At 32.8% G+C, this 22,561-nt stretch overlaps 1 protein-coding gene and 1 long non-coding RNA gene across 2 annotated transcripts; one reads left to right on the top strand and one right to left on the bottom strand.

The window, feature by feature from the left end:
- Positions 1-13,954: 13,954 nt before the first annotated feature.
- Positions 13,955-14,533, bottom strand: LOC121223470 (uncharacterized). The gene is made up of 3 exons (XR_005920800.1): positions 14,400-14,533; positions 14,198-14,266; positions 13,955-14,087 (listed from the first exon to the last, which is right to left on the bottom strand). It is a non-coding gene; the product is annotated as an uncharacterized lncRNA (long non-coding RNA).
- Positions 14,534-17,255: 2,722 nt separating this feature from the next.
- LOC121223469 (disease resistance protein RUN1-like) lies at positions 17,256-19,841 on the top strand. The gene is made up of 4 exons (XM_041104964.1): positions 17,256-17,483; positions 17,693-18,730; positions 18,828-19,533; positions 19,635-19,841. Exons 1-3 carry the CDS (start codon positions 17,289-17,291, stop codon positions 19,527-19,529), a joined length of 1,935 nt encoding a protein of 644 aa, XP_040960898.1. The 5' UTR covers positions 17,256-17,288; the 3' UTR covers positions 19,530-19,533; positions 19,635-19,841.
- The last annotated feature ends 2,720 nt before the right edge of the window (positions 19,842-22,561 follow it).

The raw sequence follows: 22,561 nt of genomic DNA, 5'->3' as shown, positions 1-22,561 counted from the left end.
AGTAATTTGGTTCTTAACATTTTATTGAGTCAAATTATGAATTTTTAATGCAAAATGCTGATTGAACTATTAATTTAACAGTGTTGACATAACATTATAGTCAATTCATTTCATTCATCATTAAAATTTTCAAGTGTATCTCAATTGGACCATCTTTTCCTCCAACTCAAAGACGTGATAAAGTGAAGAAAATTGCATTTGATTACTGCACAATTTTCTTCTGACTTCTTTCATAATTGATGCACAACTATGATTGTTTTAAATGAATGAACTATTCAAATTAAAAACCAATAGAATGAAATTATCAAATGTTTGCCTTTATTTTGAATCAAACGCTTATTGTGTTGGTTCCCAAGGTGGCAAGACCGGAATGACTATCTCATTTTAGACCGATCAATCTTTGTACGGTCTTGTTTTAGGTGATCACTTAAACAATTGCAACAAAAATGAGAAGCTGGTTCGAGGATTCATTTGGGGTCAACATTTGGCAATCGGAAACCAACTTTAGTGAGCTGGTATAAATTTTGTATGCCTTTGAAGAATGGTGGAGTTAGGTTGAGGAAAGAACGAGACCACAGTAAAGCTTGCATGATTAAGGGTTATTGTAAGATGTCGCTATTGTAAGAAGTTAGGTCACATCAAAGGAGATTGTTATAAACTGCGAATTAAAAGGGTTATTGAGAGCAATGAGGAAGGTGTGGCTCGTGCTAATTTGGTCGACAAAAGCGGTGATGATTTTTTATTAGTGTTAACAAGCGATAGTCTTGAGCTTATGTCCGAGTGGATCCTAGATTCGGAATGTTTTTTTCACATGTGTCCCAACAGAGAATGGTTCTCCACATACAGTTCGGTTGAAGGTGGAGCTGAGCATACGGGAACGATTCATCTGGTAAGGTAATTGGTATTGGTACTATTAAAATTAGGATGCACGATGGGACGATTAGGACACTCTCAGATGTTAGATATGTACTTGATTTACGAAAGAATCCCATCTCCTTAAGTAATTTAGACTCAAAAAGTTGCAGAATCAATATCGAGTCTAGCGACATTAAGGTGTCTCGTGGGACTCTCGTTTTGTTAAAAGGTAAAAGAACCGACAGTCTTTATTTTCTTTTTGAAGGTTCTACATTGATTAGTGAAATCAGACATCCCTCGTCTATTATGGAGTCAAAGTTAACTCGTTTGGAGCGGAGGTTCTCTTTTAGATGTCGGTTTTGAAAAGTTAGAGCACTGTGTTTGTGAAAATCAGACCCGGGTTAGTTTTGATTTGGTAGTGCACAAGTTGAAATCTAGAAGCATTCCAGCTTCTAAACACAAATTCAACTCAATTAATTCCCTGCATAGTTCAAGATAGGCTCCTGGTAGGCTTTAGTATTAGAGTATTGAAGGTTGTTTGTTAGTTATGTATCCGGTGAAGGTTGTTGCTCAATATGGAGCAGTTACTCATGTCTATAAATACTGAACATGTGTATTCAGATAGAAAGGTTTTTGAATAAACAAACAAAAGAAACAAAAGAAGTTTTTCCATTTATATTTTGCTATCTGTTTGGCTAGATATTTTTTTCTATTTTATATGACGGTACCTATATTCAATGGCGCAAACAGGTAAAACTGATAGTTGATGGCTATGGACTTACAGGATTCTTAGATGGCACTATTGCTCCACCATCACATTTCAATCTTCTACCCGATGGCTCGCGTGCTCCAAATCCGGCGGCTCAGGTGTTCATGCAGCAAGATCGACTTCTAACGTCCTGGCTTTTGTCGACTGTAAGCTCTTCTCATCAATCCTCCTTTGATGATGCTTGCACGGCTTGTGACGTATGGAGTATGGCCATTAATCTGTTTGCGGCTGATACTAGCGCCAAGCAATCGAGACTTCGGCATGAGCTTCATTCTTTGAAGAAAGGTAACCTTTCTATTAAAGCTTATGTTGCTAAGATTAAAGATCTCTGTGCTATGTTAGATGCGTCTGGTTCGCGTATCTCTGATGAAGAGAAGGTTGAAGTGGTGCTTGCGGGATTGCCGTCGGAATATGAGGCGGTCATCTCGTCGGTTCGTTTGTCGACTGGTGTACTGCCGTTAAAGCGTGTGGTTGATGCGTTGGTTGATTGTGAGAATCGTCAAGTTTAGGTGTTGCAGGAGGTCAATTTGAATGCAAATCTTGTTGAGACATATCCAATTGTTCATGATGAATTGGTTGGAATTAGCTTGCCTTTGAAGGAGTTGTATTCTGAAATAAACATTGGGGAAGATGATGTCCGCATTATAGGAATTTTCGGAATGGGTGGCATCGGTAAAACAACTCTTGCGAGGGTTGTTTACACTCAAATGTCACCTCATTTTGAAGGCAAAAGCTTTCTTGCTGATATTCGAGAAGTTTCAAACAAATGTGGACTTGTTTCTTTACAGAAACAACTTCTTTCTCAAATCTTGCCAAATGGATGCTTCAATTTTTTCAATGTTCATGAAGGGAATGCCATAATTAGCCGCAGGTTGTGTAGTGAAAAGGTTCTTGTTGTTCTTGATGATGTTGATAATGTACGACACTTGAAATGCTTGGTTGGAAGGCGTGATTGGTTTGGTTTAGGGAGTCGAATCATTGTAACAACAAGAGATGAACATTTACTCAGATCTTATCGAATCGATGATGTGTATAAGCCTACAACACTGAATCCCAACGATGCACTTAGGCTTTTCAATTTGAAAGCTTTTGATAGTGATACAACGCCGAAAAATGATTTCATTGACCTTTCTAAACAAGTTGTACGTTATGCTGATGGTCTCCCCTTAGCTCTTGAAGTTTTGGGTTCATTTTTGTGCGGTAGAGATATAATTCAATGGAGAAGTGCAATCGAAAGACTTAAACAAGATTCTAACAAAGAAATTCTTGACACACTACGAATTAGCTTTGATGAATTGGAAGAACGGGAGAAGAATATATTTCTAGATATAGCATGCTTCTTCAATGGTGAGAAGAGAGATTTGGTAATGAAAGTATTGGATGGTTGTGAGTTTTTTCCAGATATTGGAATCGATATTCTTATTAAGAAATCTCACATAAAAGTTAGTGATGACAACCAACATTTGCGGATGCATGCCTTGTTGCAAAAAATGAGAAGAAAAATTGTTGAAGAATAATGTGTTGATGAACCTGGAAAACGTTGTAGATTGTAGAAGGAAAAGGATGTCCATCATGTCCTAACAAAAAACACGGTAAATCATTCAACAAAAATTATATACAAAATTTTCTTTTTATCAATATATGATGTCAATCCAAACTTAGTCTAATTGGCTTACATATGGATCCGTAAGTGACATTGAGTAGCTTTGAGATAATTTCTATTTGTTGATTATAAATATTAATAATGATTTGTAATATAAGTGTTTAAGTTTATTGAATTACTCTCATTAGAAAATATTTTATTTACTATATTTCGACCAAAAGATTGTAATAATGTTGAACATGTATGTAGGTTTCCAAAGTTTTATTGTACAATTTAGATCATTTATTTTGTCTTCTTATTGTTTATTGTTTATTATTTTTAGGCTACCGAAGTGATTGAAGGTATGATCATCGACAATAAAAGGTAAGAAAAAAAACATATAAATTTATCAATATGTACTATTAGTATTGTTATTATTCTTTGTAAAAAAATCCAATAAAAAATAACAACAAAAAAACCTTTTGGCTTCGCTTGGTAGAGTGGAAAGAAAATCAAACGGGTGGAAAACTGAGTGGAAAGATGGAAAATTGAATGGAAAATATATTTCCCTCCTCACTATTGCTTGCGAAAAGTGAGAAGGAAAGAAAATAAAACATTTGAAAATAAAATATCTCTCTCTCATTGTCTTCCTTCTCATTCCAATTTGGAATGATTCAGTTTTTTGCATTACAATGGAAATTGATCATCTATCGATGCAACATAGCTTTTAGACATTGAATGTCTTTGTATATTTTGAAGGTCATTTTTGTTTTACTCATGGTTATTAGGGAATCGAGCAAGATGCTCAATTTGAGTGCCGATACCTTCTCGAAGATGAAAAACTTGAGATTGCTCAAAGTGCTTTGCCAATCAAATTGTGATGATCTCAAATACCTTTCTAATGAACTACGGCTTTTAGATTGGACAGGATATCCTTTAAGATACTTACCTTCAAGCTTCCAACCAGACAACCTTGTTGCACTTCTTTTACCAGATAGTCGCATTAAACAACTATGGAAGGGAAATAGAGTAAGAATTAACTCATCTTATCCTTGTGTTTTAGCTTATTTTAATATAAATTATTAAATTCTGATTAAGGTAAAAATACAAAAACAAAATTGAGAATTATTATGCTTTCTCTTCTCTCTCTAATTTATTATTGTCTTCAACAGCCCTTGTATAAGTTGAAAATAATGAACCTCGAAAGTTCCCAAAACTTGATCAAGACACCAAACTTCACAACAGCATCAAATCTTGAAGTTTTAATTTTGGAAGGCTGTACCAAATTAGTGGATGTTCATCCATCAATAGGAGTGCTTAAGAGCCTTAAACTTTTGAATTTAAGAGATTGCAAAAGTCTTAGGACTCTTCCGACCAAAATTGGAATGGAATCTCTTGAAACTTTAATTCTTTCGGGTTGCTCAAGTCTTGTAAGGTTTCCGGAGATTGATGGGAAAATGGAACGTCTAAAAACTCTAGATCTTTCTGGTTGTTATAGAGTTGAAAATTTCTCGGAGAATTTGCAGCAAGCAAAGTTGCGACCAAATTTGTCTTCTCTTTTCAAGGTAATCCAAGGAAGAAGGACAACTCCCATGGCTCCAATGTTGCCTTTGTTGTCAGGTTTGAGTTCATTAAGACGGCTAAGTCTAAGGGACTGCAATCTTTGTGAAGGAGATATTCCACGTGATATTTCTGGTATATCCTCTTTAAAACATCTTGATCTACGTGGTAACAATTTCATCAGCATACCTGCATCTCTTACTGGACTCTCGAAGCTTGGGTTTCTTGACTTGTCAAATTGCAACATGTGCACTCTTGGTGAAGCAGATATTCATAGTTATATTTCTGGTCTATCCTCTTTGGTACATCTTGGTCTTAGTGGTAACAATTTCATCAGCATGCCTGTATCTCTTACTCGACTATCCAAGCTTCAGTTTCTTGGATTGTCATATTGCAAGATGCTTAAATCGTTGCCTGAGATACCGACAAGGTTAGGACACGTGTGTCTAGATGGTTGTTCTTCACTTGAAGTATGCAATTTAGTGGATTCGGCTGCCTTTAGAGCGATTAACTGCTTCAAATTGGCTGAGAATATCAATGCATTAACACTACGTGAAGTATGCAATTTATTGGATTCGGCTGCCTTTAGAGCCATTAACTGCTTCAAATTGGCCGAGAATATGAATGCATTAATAGTGCTGAAAAAACAGCTTAAGGTCGATCAATCTCCATTTTCTCCCTTACAAAATCTCATACTTGAGAATTTATGGTTTTAGTTACCAAACGACTTGTGTTTTATTTTGCAGGCATTCGCAAATTCAAGAAAAAATTTTGATATTATTATGCCCGGAAGTGAAATCCCAGAATGGTTTAGCCAACAAAAAAGCGACTCTTCAATTAACATACCCCTGCCGATCAACCTTCAGAAAGATATTCAATGGATTGGAGTTGCTTGCTGCTGCATTTTTGTCAGTAATGATGCTTCAAGGGATGACAAAAATATCAGTTGTGTAGCATATATCTATTGTAGAAATTCTGAACAAGCCAGCTGTAATGGATCTATCTTTCGAGGTAGAAATTATCGACGGATTGATTGGAGAGGCTGGGGGCTGCGTGAACCAATAATGAAAGATCACCTTTTTCTTCGTTATTGGTCTCGTGAATTATATTCTTCCTTGGAGGATAAATATGACGACTGTGAAACCACTAATTTATGGACAACACATTGCTTAGATAAAAAATGCGACGAGCTTAAGGTGTCTTTCTTGGGATACAGTGTTAAGGTGAAGAAGTGTGGTTTTAGAATAGTGTATGAGAAAGATTTGGAAGAGATAAAAGAGTTGCAGTGCCATACCACTCAATCTTCTCCAAATTTTGAACACATGCACCAACACTCTGCTCACAACCATGGATCAGTAGGTAGCACTTCTCACATAAAATAGAAACCTAATATCTACGATGAAGCGGAGGAAGAATGGCCGCAACCAAAACAGATGCAACTTTTTTTTCAATTTTTTATAATTGGCCAATCCGGGAAGACGCATTAACTATGGTAAATTACTTAACCAACCTTGTCCTACTAATTTTTTTTAGATGCAACTTTTTTTTCAATTTTTTATAATTGGCGAATCCGGGAAGACGCATTAACTATGGTAAATTACTTAACCAACCTTGTCCTACTAATTTTTTTTACTCATCTACCTTGTTTACATCTTTTATTTCATTTAAAGTAATCATTCTAGACTTATTTGCATATGAGAGATATGATCATTTTATTATATACTAAATTTTTAAAAAAATACCATTTAAAATTTTATTCACTTAATTCATTCTTTTTTACAAAATTGAAATGTGTACATTTTGATATTTATTAAAATTTTATTCTCCTTATATATATTCACTTACATCTATATTTTATTTTTAGGTTGAAGTAAATATAATCAATTGAGATAGAAATGTGGAGAAAAATAGATAGCTTCGACGGCGATACAGGTAATAATAAGGTGAAAATCCTTTAATGAGGATTAGATCATAATTTCGGCTAAGTTAAAAACCATTTTATTTTTATTTGAGACCAACTTATGTGTTCAATTTAATCAGTCAAAATTGTTTTTTTATATATTTAGAAGATTAAATATAAGTCCTTAATAGTACTTAAATAGATTTAATTCCTTCTAATAAAAGTACCATTTAAATTTCATGGCTTGAAGTATAAATAATATTATTCTAACTCTTCAATTTATATTTTTTTACAAAGTATTTGAGTTTAGACATTTATTTTTAACACTTGTTCAAATATAAAAATAAAGTACACTCTTTTAATTATTTGGAAAATCTTTTCCATGTCAGAGACATTTTCATATCCAATATTTTTTTTCAAAATTCTATAATTTCATTTTTGTTATTGACTAATGTACTTACTGTTTAGAGAAATAAAAATATGATTTTTGGTCGATACAAGTAAGATTTTCAATGATTGTATTTATGTGATATCAACAAAAATTTCTCAATTTGAGGTAAGTTAATATAGATGATCTCAATGCAACAAAAATAATGATGGTGTTTTATGTTTGTCCCCTAGACCAATAGAAGCATGAAAGTCTGCTCAAAGGATCATGCAAGTGAGGGATCAACAAAAGTCATCAAGTTGGAATGGAAGCGGACACCTTAGCAATTATAGGCTCGGACGAATTTAGGGAATTAGCAAAATATAATAAGTTGTTTTTATCATGTAATGTAATGTAAATTATACATATTGAAATGAACGTTGTTTTTCAAATGTAAATTCAAATAGTAATTTAATTGTATTGTAAATAAAACCTTTAAAGTTAGGCATAATGATAAAAAAAAGGTTGTTAGTGTTTATAAAATTTGACAAGTTGACCTATATTCATTTCTTTTTAGTAATTTGGCTCTCAACATTTTATTGAGTCAAATTATGAATTTTTAAATGCAAAATGCTGATGGAACCATTAATTTAACAATGTTGACATGACATAACAATGAATTCATTTCAATTCATCATTAAACTTTTCAAGTGTATCTCAATTAGACCATCTTTTCCTCCAACTCAAAGACGCGATAAAAGTGAAGAAAATTGCATTTGATTAGTGCACAATTTTCTTCTGATTTCTTTCATAATTGATGCACAATTTATGATTGTTTTAAATGAATGAACTATTCAAATTAAAAACCAATAGAATGAAATTATCAAATGTTAAACGACTTGACTAGCCTTTTCAAGATATTTTCTCCTATTTAATTAAGTTTCTCTTTTTCCCTGTTTTTGTTTAATTGTACAAATAGATTCTTATTTACCATAATTAAGTATTCTTTATATCCGCAACATTGATTGATGTGACGGAACTCTTAATATATATTCGTGTCCATAATACGAGCATGAAAGTTCAATACTTGGATATCATTTGGAAGTAAAATAAAATCCTAAATATAATTTCAACTTTTCAAACCTTTGATTGAGATGCAAAAAATGATGTCCATAGAATTCGGGAATGTGCAAACAGATTGTCGTCTCAGCAATCAACATTTACCAAAGAGAAAAGAATGGTGGGAATCTGTTTTTTTATAAAAACATGAAAAGGAAGACGGGAACAGTAATATGTCTGAATGGATAAAAAAGTAAAAATATCCCATTTTCACAAAACAATTATTTAGTATTTAATAACACTGCCTTCCAACTCCACCATTGCTTCATTTCAACTTTGTATATCTAAACTCCAAATCTCAGTCACTAGATATCATCCAAGCTCTGTCCTCTCTAATTTACCTATCAAACTTCTTTTAATAATTGTATACAATTCCCTAAACCTCACTATTCATTTAATAACTTTTTTTCTCAAAAGTAAATTTTGAAGGCTAAATTTGTTATTAAATCAATAAACTGTAATTAACGGAAAAGTGATCAAAATATTTTATTTCAAAAAATTTAGTGATTAAATAAAAAAATTAATAATTTAGTGATCATTTTATAATTTACTTAATCGATTTGAAATAACATTACATAATAATTACATGTGAATATAAAATATCAATTACAAAAATAGAGTTAAGAAAGCATTCAAAATTATGTTAGTTTTACATGTCATCCTTCCCCTTATTATATTTATCTAAAGTAAAAAGAACTTATCATGTGATAATTTATAATATATATAACAAAATTTAAGACTTTTATATATTGACTTTTTTCCTAAAATTAAAATTTTTTAAGGCTACAAATAAATTAATAGTTGCCTTGCTATGGAGCGAAAAGCAAATAAGATCCTAGAGACTTACACAAGGTTTATTTGGATGAGTGGTGAAATTAGTTTTAAAGAGATTAAATATACCGTTAAGGTAGTAATAAAATTAAATACTATTGCGGTAAGATAAAATTAATGATGAGATATGTTATTGAAGACAAACTCACTTATGATGGTGAGATGATATGTAATAAAAATGCAAAATGATCATTAAGGACAACAAATTTATATATATTAATAGATTTTTTACTCATTAAACCATTAATGGCATATATATATATACATTAATTTACAACTTCTATTTGCTCATGGGATTTTACAATCGTCGTGAACCTTTGTCATCTTTATAAACCACTAGTGATTTACATGGCAATTGACACTTGAAACACAAAAAATATATATCAGATGTTGACTGATGTGTGGTGGTGGGCTACTGATTTTATAATTTTAACAATTTTTTATTTTTAAAAATTTTGAATTTTTTTTTATATTTTTATGTATCTCTCATCATTTTTTTAATTTTTATATAATTTTTTTTGAATTCTTACTTATTTTTATATATTTTTTGAATTTTTTATTGTTTTAATTTTTTTATAACTTTTATATATAATCATGTCCAAATTGATAGAATATATCAACATTAAGAGCTAAATTTGTTATTATGACAATTAAAAATATACAATTAAAAAATATACAATTAAAAAATGTCATATTATTATTTTGTTACTCAATTATCGGTTGAGTGACAAAAGAAACAAAACAATGTCAAAACCTTGGGGACCATATGATAAAGGATTTAAAAATAACCATTTACATAAGTAATACCATGTTATCATTTTGTTACTTGGGGACCAAAACGAAAACTAAAAGTGCACTTTATCCTTGTTTTAAATATTAAAGATAATATGTTGTTCAAAGAAGAGAATAATTATAAGCTTTTCTCTCGACGATGAACGAACTGGGATCTTGCAAAGTATCAACTTTCTCTTGCATTTCTTTGATCTCATTCTCAACTTCCCAACTTGGTGTAGCTCTGATCTGGAAACGTCAGACAATTTATTGTTTAGTTGTTCCTTGATGCGTAATTTTTGGTACTGTACTTTGTCGTGGTGGGGGGATTGAAGGCTGTCTATCACGATCAATCCTTGGTTTTTTTGTTGAATGCAATGACTGGATGTTTAAAGGTGATATTAAACAGTGGTGGCTCCTCTGCTGTGCAGCGGGGTTATGGTCGATATGACTGGCGCGTGAGACTCTCTTTCTTGCCAAGCTTAGAGCTCTTTTTTGGGTGAGAGCCTTATCAGGTGTTGAAATCCAAGAGGATAATTAGTGGAATTGGCTTTTACAGTGTATCTCAATCTCTGCCAAATAGCAACCTTTGAGGCTATTTTGTCTGTGAATTCACCCAAAATCACCACTGATCAATCTGCCATTCTAGAACTGAATTCTCATATAACTCATGATCCTTACAACCTCTTAATAACCAAATTGGTCTACTTCTACCTCTATTTATAACCGAATTGGTCTCACATACGGATCCAGACACCACAAAGTCACCAATCTAAATTTATCAAGCATGAATATCGCAGGCACCATTTCATCTCAATTGGAAAATCTATCTTTCCTTGCGTGGCTCTAAATTCATGAAAACAGTTCCCATAGTTCTTTACCTATTGCGTTAACAAATTTGTATCGAGTACTGAAATTTTTGAAGTTTGGGGACAACAACTTCAATGGAGAAATTCCATTGTGGTTTGGTCACATCGCTGAACTTCAAGTCTTATAGTTGCACATTAACAACTTCACTGGTCTTATCCATCTATTTTGGGAAATTTGTCAAAACTAGAAAAGTTAAAATTGAGTGAGAATCAAATTTCCAATAGAATTCCTAATAGCTTATTCAAGTGCAAAAAGTTGAAGCTTTTATCCTTGTATATCAACAATTTAGAGGGAAGTATATATACCTACAGAAATCGAAATTTTAACTATGCTCAACACTTAGTATCTCGATGATAACAACCTCAAATAGCAATTCATGGTTATTGTTTTATTCGTTCATTCTTATTTATGGCAATTGAGCCATCTACCAATTAATTGAAGTCAATTATGCCAACTTCTTAGATAAGCTAATTGGAATAACCTGCTTTAATAATATTCCTAAAAAATGTAAGATTTTCAATGCAACTCTTAATTGGCGTCAAAAACTCATAGTCACCTCCACAATCCCATAGTTGGCGAATAATAGAGTTAGATATCTCCTCATCCTTAATTTCTTTGTGAGATGTATGAATGAGCTAAAACTAAAGTGTTGGTTTATATATTTTTTAATGCCACTGAAATTGTTAATGTGCAACTGTAGACTCGAAACTCAGCAAAGTGACTAAACCATGATGGAATTTCTCTATTGAAGTTGTTGCCACCGAAGTTGAAAATTTTCAGCCAATGCAAATTTGTTAAGGCAATGGGTAAAGAGCCTTGGAAACTATTTTAATGAATGTTGAACAAATCAAGAAAAGATAGAAACTTTTTTCTGGAGGGCTTTGTCCAATATTTGGGAAGATGTAGTGGATGGTGTCTATTGGGATCTAGGAAATGGGAGAACGGTGAATTTCTCCGAAACTCAAGCAGCTTTTTCTGTGAATGGGGTAATCTTTTTGCTATGGCCTGCTGGAGACTTTTGACTAATAGAAATGCCTTTGTTTTCAATAGTGGCGTCGTGGGAACTATGGTATTAAGGAATGAGTGCTTTTCGTGGTCTCCGCGTATTATGGAGGTAAAGTTAAAGCAGATTTGAACAGCACTAATCAAGCGGAGTTGAATAATTTGGCACTTGTTAATTTATTAGAAAGGAAGATGAGTGCGTAATTTGTATATATATATATAACAAGGAGTTTGAAAATAATTTTGAAAATAACCTCTATTTTTTTTATATTACTAAATTCATATTTAAAAATAAATTATAATTTAATAGGAATTTTGATTTTGAATTGACGAGAATACCATTTGTTTTCATTCATATTATTAAATTCATATTTAAAAATAATTATAATATTTAATTTAGAATTATTGGTTAAAGAAAGTTGAAACAAAATAAAACTTTTGATAATTATACATTTAAAAAAAATTATAATTGCTAACTGAGTTCAACTCGGTTGACATCGATATTATTGCTAATACAAGAGTATGTATGTTCAAGCATGTTGAAGGGCATTTATAAGGGTTGGGAAAGAGTTATGGGTAATTTTAGACATTTTATCAAAATAAAATAAGTATAATTTAATAGAAGTTGTGATAATTACCCATCTAAAAATAATTACAATTAAAATTACAATTATTAATTTAAAAAACTTGTACTAATGTTAAAATTGAGTTATAGCTTCAATATAACCTTAAGAATAAAATATAGGGAAAATATTTTGTGATAATTATAATTATAATTTATCATTATTAAATATTTTTTTTTTGACATAAACAAAAGTTATGTTAATTTAATTGATATAAAATAGAGTTATTTTTAATAGAATTTTAATTATATTAATTATCACTTAATTAATATTAGTTAATTAGTTATTATTTTGAATAATAAAGTAAAACGTCAAATTTCCAATAGAATTTCCAACACTTCACTTTATAATAATTGTAGGCTCCACACCTATAACCCCGAATTTCCACACCTACTCCCTTTCATAGCTATTATTATACTGATAGATTCATTTGGCAAAGTACACAGAAATTCCTTACGAAGTCCTCTGTTTTTCCCTCATATGCTTGCTGCTTCTACTTTGTTTCTGAGGTATTGAGCCATCTGTTTTCTGATTTTGAACATTACATCCACATATATTTTTCTTCTCATACATCCTCATGTCGTCATTACTTTCGACTTCCTCATCCATTTCTAGAAGAAATACGATGTTTTCTTGAGTTTTAGAGGTGAAGATACTCGCAAGAACTTCACGGATCATCTCTACGATGCTCTAAATAGAAATGGGATCATCACTTTTAGAGATGATCCAAAGTTGGAAGCTGGTGAAGAGATCGCACCGGAACTCTTCAACGCAATTCAGCAATCATGGTGCTCGGTAATCGTTTTTTCGGAAACCTATGCCTTTTCAGGTTGGTGCTTGGAGGAGCTTGCGGAGATTGTTAAACAAAAAAATGACAAGGATCATAAAGTATTTCCAATTTTCTACGATGTGGATCCCTCTGATTTAAGAAAACAAAAAGGAAAAGTTGAAGAAGCCTTCGCCAAACACGAAGAAAGATGCAAAGAAAATAAAGACAAGATCCAAAAGTGGCGAAATGCTTTGACTGAAGTGGCTAACATCAAGGGATGGCATTTACATAATAGGTATTTCTTTCTTTTCTTCTCTATTTCCTAGTTTTAATGACTAAAAAAATTATTATTATTATTTTGGATTGCATGTTATTTTTTATAACTTTGTTTTTAATTGAGAATTATCTACATATATTAGAAACAGAGCTTATTAGAACATAATAGATGCAAATTTATAGTTCTACCCCCACCCGCTACACATTATCTCCAACCATCCCAAGGCACCATATATGACATTATATACTCATCCATCCCTACACACCATTTAGCGTCGGTATGACACTTTTCAAATAATTTGTAGCTGAGTTGCCAGTTTATTAAGCGATTTATCGCCGTTTACATAAATATGTATGGTTGTGCCACCAAATACGGTAGAAATATATCTGCTCAAACTTCCTCCGTATACACAATCCCATCCCTAAATGCACAAACATATAGTAATAATAGATGTTGGAAATGTATATGTCATACATGCTTAATATCAAACTCAAGTCATGCTTACCGTATATCAAATCATACATAGCATATTATAGATTTTACTTAATTTATAACATACGTTCGACCCAAATGATGTTTATGGCACTAGGGAAAAATTCAAAATTTTGGGCCCACACGGTCTCACACACGACCGTGTGGGCAACACGGGTCCAAATGACCCAGACTTTGTGGCTAGACAATTTCTCACTAGGCTGTGTGGCGTCGACAGTGCAGTTTTTCTACTTTTGTCGTTTGTTGTTTTTTGGGTCATTACACATCCGAATATGATTCCAAAAATGAGTAATCCCCCACCTAAATTGACAATTAACACAACCAATTTTAGTAATGATTTGCAAAATCTAACTAAGAATTGACCACAACCGAGCTTATACAACCCTCCAAAAATACATCCACATACTTACCATTAAACGAACAGCTTCTATGCAAATCCTAAGTCGCTGGAGGAACACAAAACACATCTTGAACTTCTCCTAAAACATAGCGGATTAATTAGATAACACAAAAAAATACAAATTTCGCACCATACAAACAAAATTCCGAAATCCCCAAATGCCCAACGAACAATTTCACAAAAGAACACAGTAAAAGATGATCGAACCTTACCGCTAAGGATTAGGGCCAACCAAATAGAAGCTATACCATAAAGAAGTAACAAAAGAACCGAAACACGAAGGTAAAGAAGCCAAACAAAAAAGTTGAAAAAGGAAAAACAAAAAAAAAAGAACCGAAGAAAGAAGTGGGAAGAAAACAAAAACGTGAAGCGAAGTTGAGGCAAAGGTGGGAAATTTTGGGAAAGAAAAAAAAAACTAAAATAAAAATAATAAAAGAACAAAAATAAGAACAAAATCCCTCTCAAATCTAATCCAACAACCTGCTAACTTACCATCGTTTTTTAAGAGTTTAAAACAAAACCCAATCCAACACCACCAACCTAAACAATTGACCAAGAAGGTCTAACAAAAATAATTTAATTCCCCAAAATAAAAACATGACTTAAACCCAAGACCTCACAAACAAAACTAAGACACTAAACCACTAATGCAAATACTGATTGATGACAAAATTTAACAAATCTGAAGTGGGCGTTACATCAACTAACGAGCAAGTTGTGTATTTTGATGCTATAACAGATCTTGCTGTCTTATTCTTGTTTTTGTTTGCTTCCAACTACATTATATTTCATGATTCACTTACCTAAAATGAAAAAGTGCATTTGAAAGATAACATCTGAAATTAATTTCTTTGTAGGCATGAATCAAAGTTTATCGGAGACATGGTTAAGAAGATTTCAGCAAAACTATGTCAGACATATCTGATTGTTCATGATGAGTTGGTTGGAATTAGTTTACCTTTGGGGGAGTTGCATTCGAAAATAAACATTGGGGAAGACGATGTCCGCATTATAGGAATTTGCGGAATGGGTGGCATCGGTAAAACAACTCTTGCAAAAGTTGCTTATACTCAAATGTTACCTCATTTTGAAGGTAAATGCTTTCTTGCTGATGTTCGAGAAGTTTCAAACAAACATGGACTTGTTTCTTTACAGAAACAACTCCTTTCTCAAATCTTGCCAGATGAATGCTTCAATTTTTTCAATGTTCATGAAGGGAATGCCATAATTAGCCATAGGTTGTCTAGAAAAAAGATTCTTGTTGTTCTTGATGATGTTGATAACGTACAACACTTGAAATGCTTGGTTGGAAGGCGTGATTGGTTCAGTTTAGGGAGTAGGATCATTGTAACAACAAGAGATGAACATTTGCTCAGATCTTATCGAATCGATGATGTGTATAAGCCTACAACACTGAATCCCAACGATGCACTTAGGCTTTTCAATTTGAAAGCTTTTGATAGTGATACAACGCCGAAATATGATTTCATTGACCTTTCTAAACAAGTTGTACATTATGCTGATGGTCTCCCCTTAGCTCTTGAAGTTTTGGGTTCATTTTTGTGCGGTAGAGATATAATTCAATGGAGAAGTGCAATCGAAAGACTTAATCAAGATTCTAACAAAGAAATTCTTGACACACTAAGAATTAGCTTTGATGGATTGGAAGAAAGAGAGAAGAATATATTTCTAGATATAGCATGCTTTTTCAATGGGGAGGAGAAAGATTTGGTAATGAAAGTATTGGATGGTTGTGAGTGTTTTCCAGATATTGGAATCGATGTTCTCATTAAGAAATCTCTCATAAAAGTTAGTGATGACAACCAATATTTGCGGATGCATGCCTTGTTGCAAGAAATGGGAAGAAAAATTGTTGAAGAAAAATGTGTTGATGAACCTGGAAAATGTTGTAGATTGTGGAAGGAAAGGGATGTCCATCATGTCCTAACAAAAAACACGGTAAATCATTCAACAAAAATTACATACAAAGTTTTCTTTTTATCAATATATGATGTAAATCCAAAACTTAAGTGACATATCAATCCGTGTGTGACAGTGAGTAACTTTAAGATAATTTCCATTTGTTGAATATAAATATTAATAAGGATTTATAAAATAAGTGTTCAATTTGATTGATTTACTCTCATTAGAAAATGTTTTACTTTATTTCTGGAATAAAATGGAGTAAAGCTTAGTACAGTTGGTTAATATAGCAGTCCATAAAAAAGTGACGTTCAATAGCATTGAGATAAATTCCTTTTGTTGATGGTAACTGTTAATAAGGATTTGAAAAAATAAGTAATTAATTCAATCCTCTCATTGGAAATATTTTACTTTAATTAAAATAAATTATTCTCTATTCTTACTTTTTTAGGTTACAGAAGTAATTGAAGGCATGATCATCGACAATCAAAGGTAAGAAAATATACATACTGTATTATTAATATTGTTATTGGTTTTTTTTAGTAAAAGTATCCAATAAAAATCAATGAAAATACCTTTAATGCTTAATATTTAATATTATATTTATGAAATTTATCTAGCAACGCATTAATCTTTCAAAAGAAACACAATAGAGATAAATCATTGCTATAATTAAGTGCTTATATTTGATGCACGGATAGTATATCACAGAGAGTAAGATTTTAATATGTCATCAAAAGTTTTTAAAATTAAAACCAATTGATTTCATTTTTAATGACGTGTTACTGTTTCGTTCAATAACAATAAATAGAATTATGCATTATCATTGCACTAATATAAATCAAGATTTATTTCTAGTTTCTAAAGCTTTAAGTAATTCGAAGTCAAAAGTGAGTGTTTGATAGATATATATGTCTAAATTGGGTATGTGTGATTTTTTTAAAAGGCCTTTTCATGTATTTAAAGAGTTCTTGAAGGATCATATATCAATGCTTATATTTGGACACATGTTAGATATAAGTATCGGATCGATAAAAGTCCTTAAAATATAGTATTGGAGAAACATAGCTTTTAGGTATTGAATGCTCTTGTATATTTTAATGCTCATTTTTTGTTTGCCTGTGATTTTTAGGGAATCAAGCAAGATTCTCAATTTGAGTGACGATGTCTTCTCGAAGATGAAAAGATTGAGATTGCTCAGAGTGCTTTGCGTCTCAAATTGTGATGATCTCAAATATCTTTCTAATGAGCTACGACTTTTAGATTGGACAGAATATCCTTTAAGATCATTGCCTTCAAGCTTTCAACCGGACAACCTTGTCGTACTTCTCTTACCATATAGTCGCATTGAACAACTGTGGAAGGGAAATAGAGTAAGAATTAAATTCATCTAATCCTTATGTTTTAGCTTATTTTAATATAAACAATTAATTTGTTTAATATTATAAACGGTTAAAATTTGAACAAGATAATAATAATAATAATAATAATAATAATAATAATAATAATAATAATAATAATAATAATGAGGTTTATTATGTTGTTTTCTCTTTTCTCTCTAATCTATTATTGTTTTCGACAGCCCTTGTATAAGTTGAAAATAATCAGCCTTAAAGGGTCCCAAAATCTCATCAAGACACCAAACTTCACAACAGCCCCATATCTCGAAGTTTTAATTATGGAAGGCTGTACTAGATTAGTAGATGTTCATCCATCACTTGGAGTGCTTAAGAGACTTAAACTTTTGAATATAAGAGATTGCAAAAGTCTTAGGAGTCTTCCAACCAAAATTGGAATGGAATCCCTTGAAACTTTAATTCTTTCGGGTTGCTCAAATCTTGCAAGGTTTCCAGAGATTGATGGGAAAATGGAACATCTGAAAACTCTTGATCTTTGTGATTGTTATAAAGTTGAATATTTGCCAGAGAGTTTGCATCAAGCAGAATCTTTGGAAGAGCTTGACTTGAGTAAAACAGCCATAAAAGAACCACCACCCTTCATTTCTCAATTGAAAAATCTTAAAGTTCTATATTTCGATGGATGCAAGGGTCCGTGCAAGTTAAAAAGAAATCTCCTTTCTCTTTTCAAGGTAAGCCAAAGAGGAAGGATGAATTCCATAGCTTCAATGCTACCTTCATTATCCGGTTTGAGTTCATTAACAAGGTTGAAACTAAGGGGCTGCAATCTTGGTGAAGGAGATATTCCTAGTGCTATTTCTTGTCTATTCTCTTTGGCATTTCTTGATCTTAGCTTTAACAATTTCAACAGAATACCGGCATCTCTTACTGGACTCTCCAAGCTTGAAGAACTTAGTTTGTCAAGTTGCGGCCTGTGCAATATGGGTGAAGGAGATATTCCTAGTGATATTTCTGGTCTATCCTCATTGAAAGTTCTTTATCTTAATAGTAACAATTTCACCAGCATAGCTGCGTCTCTTGCTCGTCTTTCCAATCTTCAATATCTTGGAGTGTGTAATTGCAGAGAGCTTGAATCGTTGCCCGTGGTACTAAAAAGGAAGACAAGTGATTGGAAACATAATTGGTCTTACTTTTTAGCCATTAACAGCTACAGATTGGCTGAGAACATGAGTCCAATAACATTGCTGAAAACACATATTAAGGTTGATTGATCTCTCTCTTCTTTTTCATGGTTTTAGTTACAGAACCACCGATATTTTATTTTGCAAATTCAAGAACGACTGATGTTTTAATTTGCAGGCATTTGCGAATTCAAGAAAAAGATTTGATGCTGTTATACCTGGAAATGAAATCCCAGAATGGTTCAGCCAACAAAGAGGCGGCTCTGTAATCGAAATACCTTTGCCTCTCAATATTCAGAATGACAGTCAGTGGATTGGAGTTGCTTTCTGCTGCATTTTCGGCGATGATGATGGTTCCGAGATAAAGGTTATTGGTGGTCCAACTTATATCCATTCTAGATATTCTGGACAATCTAGTAGTAATGGATCGATTTTTCAAGTTAAAAATAGTCGAATGGTCGATTCCAGTTTCCTTAATTTTTGTGGACGACGCATAACGAAGGACCACCTTTTTCTTCGATGTTTCTCGCCATTATCATTAAAGGATAAATGTGAAACCAAGAATTTATCGCTTGAGATGTCTTTCCAATCTTCTCCAAAAAGGTATCCTTCTGTTAAGGTGAAGAAGTGTGGTGTTAGAATAATGTATGAGAAAGATTTGGAAGAAATAAAAGAGCTGCAGTGCCATACCATTCAATCTTCTCCAAACTTGGAACATATCCATCATCACTCTACTGAAAACGATGGATCCGCAGGCAGCACTTCCCCTGTAAAACGAAAACGTGATATCGACGTGGAAACAGAGGAAGAAGGGCCGCACCCTAAAAGGATTCAAAACTTTTTGAATTTTATAACGGGCCGATCAGGGAAGAAGCAATAATTGTGTAAACTACTTCACTAGCCCTTTCGTACAAATTGATTTTTTCTCCTATTTAGTTAAGTTTATCTGTTATTGTTTGATTAATGGTTGAAATATTTGATACAGAGACTTTTACAATTGAGGATTCCAACTCCAACAAGAACAAAAGGGCTTCGAGGGCTTATGCGAAACACTCTATGGCGGATATGGCGGTGATGGTGGAAGATGATAGACCAGAGGAGTCACCAGTCTACGGACCAAGGATGCTTATGGAGAGAAAGTTAAGGCCTGATTTTAGGGATCCTTGGAAGCCAGGCAACGCTAATTCGGGGGTTTTGATTGGGGATTCTAGATTTAAAGTTCTTGATTCTGTCAATGATATTGGGGAATGTTGGGAGGAAATAAGGGAGACAATTCTGGAAGCTAATAAAAAAGGAAAGGGTGTCTTGGTTGAGGCTGGAGGTAGTGGGGAAGGTCGGACCACTGACCCAATAAGTTTGAAGCAGGGGTCTGTAGCTAAAGTGGGCCAAGGGAGTGGTAAAGGGGTTATTTTTTATATTAAAATAATACACCAAAAATATATAAAAATTTAGAATAGCAGTGTTTGCAAGTGCATGGGTCAAAATATTTGAAAGTATTCTGAGGATCGTACCCAAGAGAGGATGGAATAAATCTACGGAAACCTTTTTACAATAATAAGTCTAAGTAGTAGTAATTAATCTCTAAATTACGATAAACCATAAAATAGATTAATGAGAGAATTTAAATAAGAAAAAAAACAATCCACTAAAATTAAAAAATCAATTAGGAAAATTAACTCGCTTCAAGATTTGTAATAAACTTCGGATTAGGGTTTTAGGATGGATTAGCTACTAATTAGTCAATTATTACCTCCCGATCTCTAACTAATTAATCGATTGATTTATACTCGCTTATCTCCCAACCTCGTCTAGCCTATGATAACTTCTTAGGGTCGTCAAACCTAGTTGTTTAAGAACACGTGGGTTTGAGTTCTGACTTGATTGGCATCAATATTGTTGCTAGTGCAGGAGGACGTGGGTTTGAGTACGCTGAAGCGCGTTATCCTCCTATTTAAGGGTGAGGGAGGGACTATGGATAGTTTTAGGCATTGTATCAAAAAGAACGAATATGATAGGAACGTACAATAATGTTTCAAATAATAATAATAATAATAATAATAATAATTAGAAAACAAATTCCAGATATTAAGACGACATGAAACTAATTTGACATGTAACAAATATTATTATAATATTAAACGAGCCATTTTTTACTACTCCAAACCTATTATTCAAACTCTTTTTCGAACATGACATGAAACAAAAGAATGGAACAAAATTTCTAAAAGTAAAAGTATATTAAAATAATTAAAATGCTACTACCATTAATAACAGCCCCATATCTCGAAGTTCTGATTATGGAAGGTTGTACCAGATTAGTAGATGTTCATCCGTCACTTGGACTGCTTAAGAAACTTAAACTTTTGGATTTAAGAGACTGCAAAAGTTTTAGGAGTCTTCTAACCAAAATTGGAGTGGAATCCCTTGAAACTTTAATTCTTTCAGGTTGCTCAAATCTTGCCAGGGTTCCAGAGATTGATGGGAAAATGGAACATCTAAAAACTCTTGATCTTTTTGGTTGTTATAAAGTTGAATATTTGCCAGAGAATTTGCAGTAGACAAAATCTTTAGAAGAGCTTGACTTGAGTGAAACAACCATAAAAAAACCACCATCCTTTATTTCTCAATTGAAAAATCTTAAAGTTTTTTCTTTCGATGGATGCAAGGGTCCGTCTAAGTTAAAAAGAAATCACCTTTCTCTTTTCAAGGTAAGCCAAAGAGGAAGGATGAATTCCATAGCTCTAATGCGACCTTCATTATTCGGTTTGAGTTTATGAACAAACTTGAAACTAAGGGACTGCAATCTTGGTGAAGGAGATATTCCTAGTACTATTTCTTATCTATCCTCTTTTGACAGATCTTGATCTTAGCGGTAACAATTTCAACTACATACCGACATCTCTTACTCAACTCTCCAAGCTTGAAGATAAGTTCTCAAATTGCAGCCTGTGCAATATAGGTGAAGGAGATATTCCTCGTGATATTTCTGGTCTATCCTTATTGAGATATCTTGTTCTTAGTGGTAACAATCTCACCAGCATACCTGCGTCTCTTACTCGTCTTTCCAATCTTCAATAACTTGGAGTGTCAAATTGCAGTGAGCTTGATTCATTGCATGTGCTTTTAACAAGGATGACAACAGATTGGAAACATAATTAGGCTTACTTTATGGCCGGTAACAGCCACAGATTGGCAGAGAACATTGGTGCAATAACATTGTTGAAAACAATATTAAGGTTGATTGATCTCTCTCTCTCTTTTCATTGTTTTAGTTACAGAACCACCAATATTGTTGCAAGTTGGCAACGATGCAGCAGCATACATGCAGCATGCAAATGTCCATGGTGTATTTCAGTCATTGAACTTTTGTAACATGTGACTTATGTTTGTTTTAATTGTAACTTCTTCTTCTTCTTCTTTTTTGCCGAGGTTCAGCCATGTACTTAGTAGATTTAGTAGGTTTTAGGTTATCATTAAGCTGATATTACAGCTTGGTTACTTGCATAAGTAATGTTTATTTTCTTCCAATGTAATAGAACTATTTATGTATATGTTATGTTACTTATTCAAGTAATGAGATAAGTCATCTTCTTCTCTCAATCTAACATACGGTTTTTGCTTCTATTTTTCATCTTTCAAACACAAATTCTTTGTTTTGATTCTTGTTTAATGATTTAAACTCAACAAATGGTATTAAGAGCCTATCATCTTTTAGGGCCTTTTGTTGTAAGCTATTCATTGAGTGACTCGTGCTTGAAAGAAAAGAAACATAAGCTGTTTTTGTTGGCTTATTTTAGTTGCTGTAGAAGAATGAGATTCCCACCACCACCACCACCACCACCTATCTTTGCTGGTGAAAACTACAACATTTGGGCTGTGAAAATAAAGACATATCTGCAGGCTCATAATCTG

The sequence above is a fragment of the Gossypium hirsutum genome, chromosome D11 (assembly GCF_007990345.1).
Source record: "Gossypium hirsutum isolate 1008001.06 chromosome D11, Gossypium_hirsutum_v2.1, whole genome shotgun sequence".
Lineage (NCBI taxonomy): Eukaryota > Viridiplantae > Streptophyta > Magnoliopsida > Malvales > Malvaceae > Gossypium > Gossypium hirsutum.
Note: the sequence above shows the minus strand (reverse complement) of the source record. Positions and strands in the feature narration are given on the sequence as shown.

Coding starts and splice junctions, on each gene's coding strand:
- LOC121223469 (XM_041104964.1), top strand. CDS start 17,289: ATGAAAAGATTGAGATTGCTCAGAGTGCTTTGCGTCTCAAATTGTGAT. Junction 17,484..17,692: donor AACTGTGGAAGGGAAATAGA/GTAAGAATTAAA, acceptor TGTTTTCGACAG/CCCTTGTATAAGTTGAAAAT. Junction 18,731..18,827: donor TGCTGAAAACACATATTAAG/GTTGATTGATCT, acceptor TTTAATTTGCAG/GCATTTGCGAATTCAAGAAA.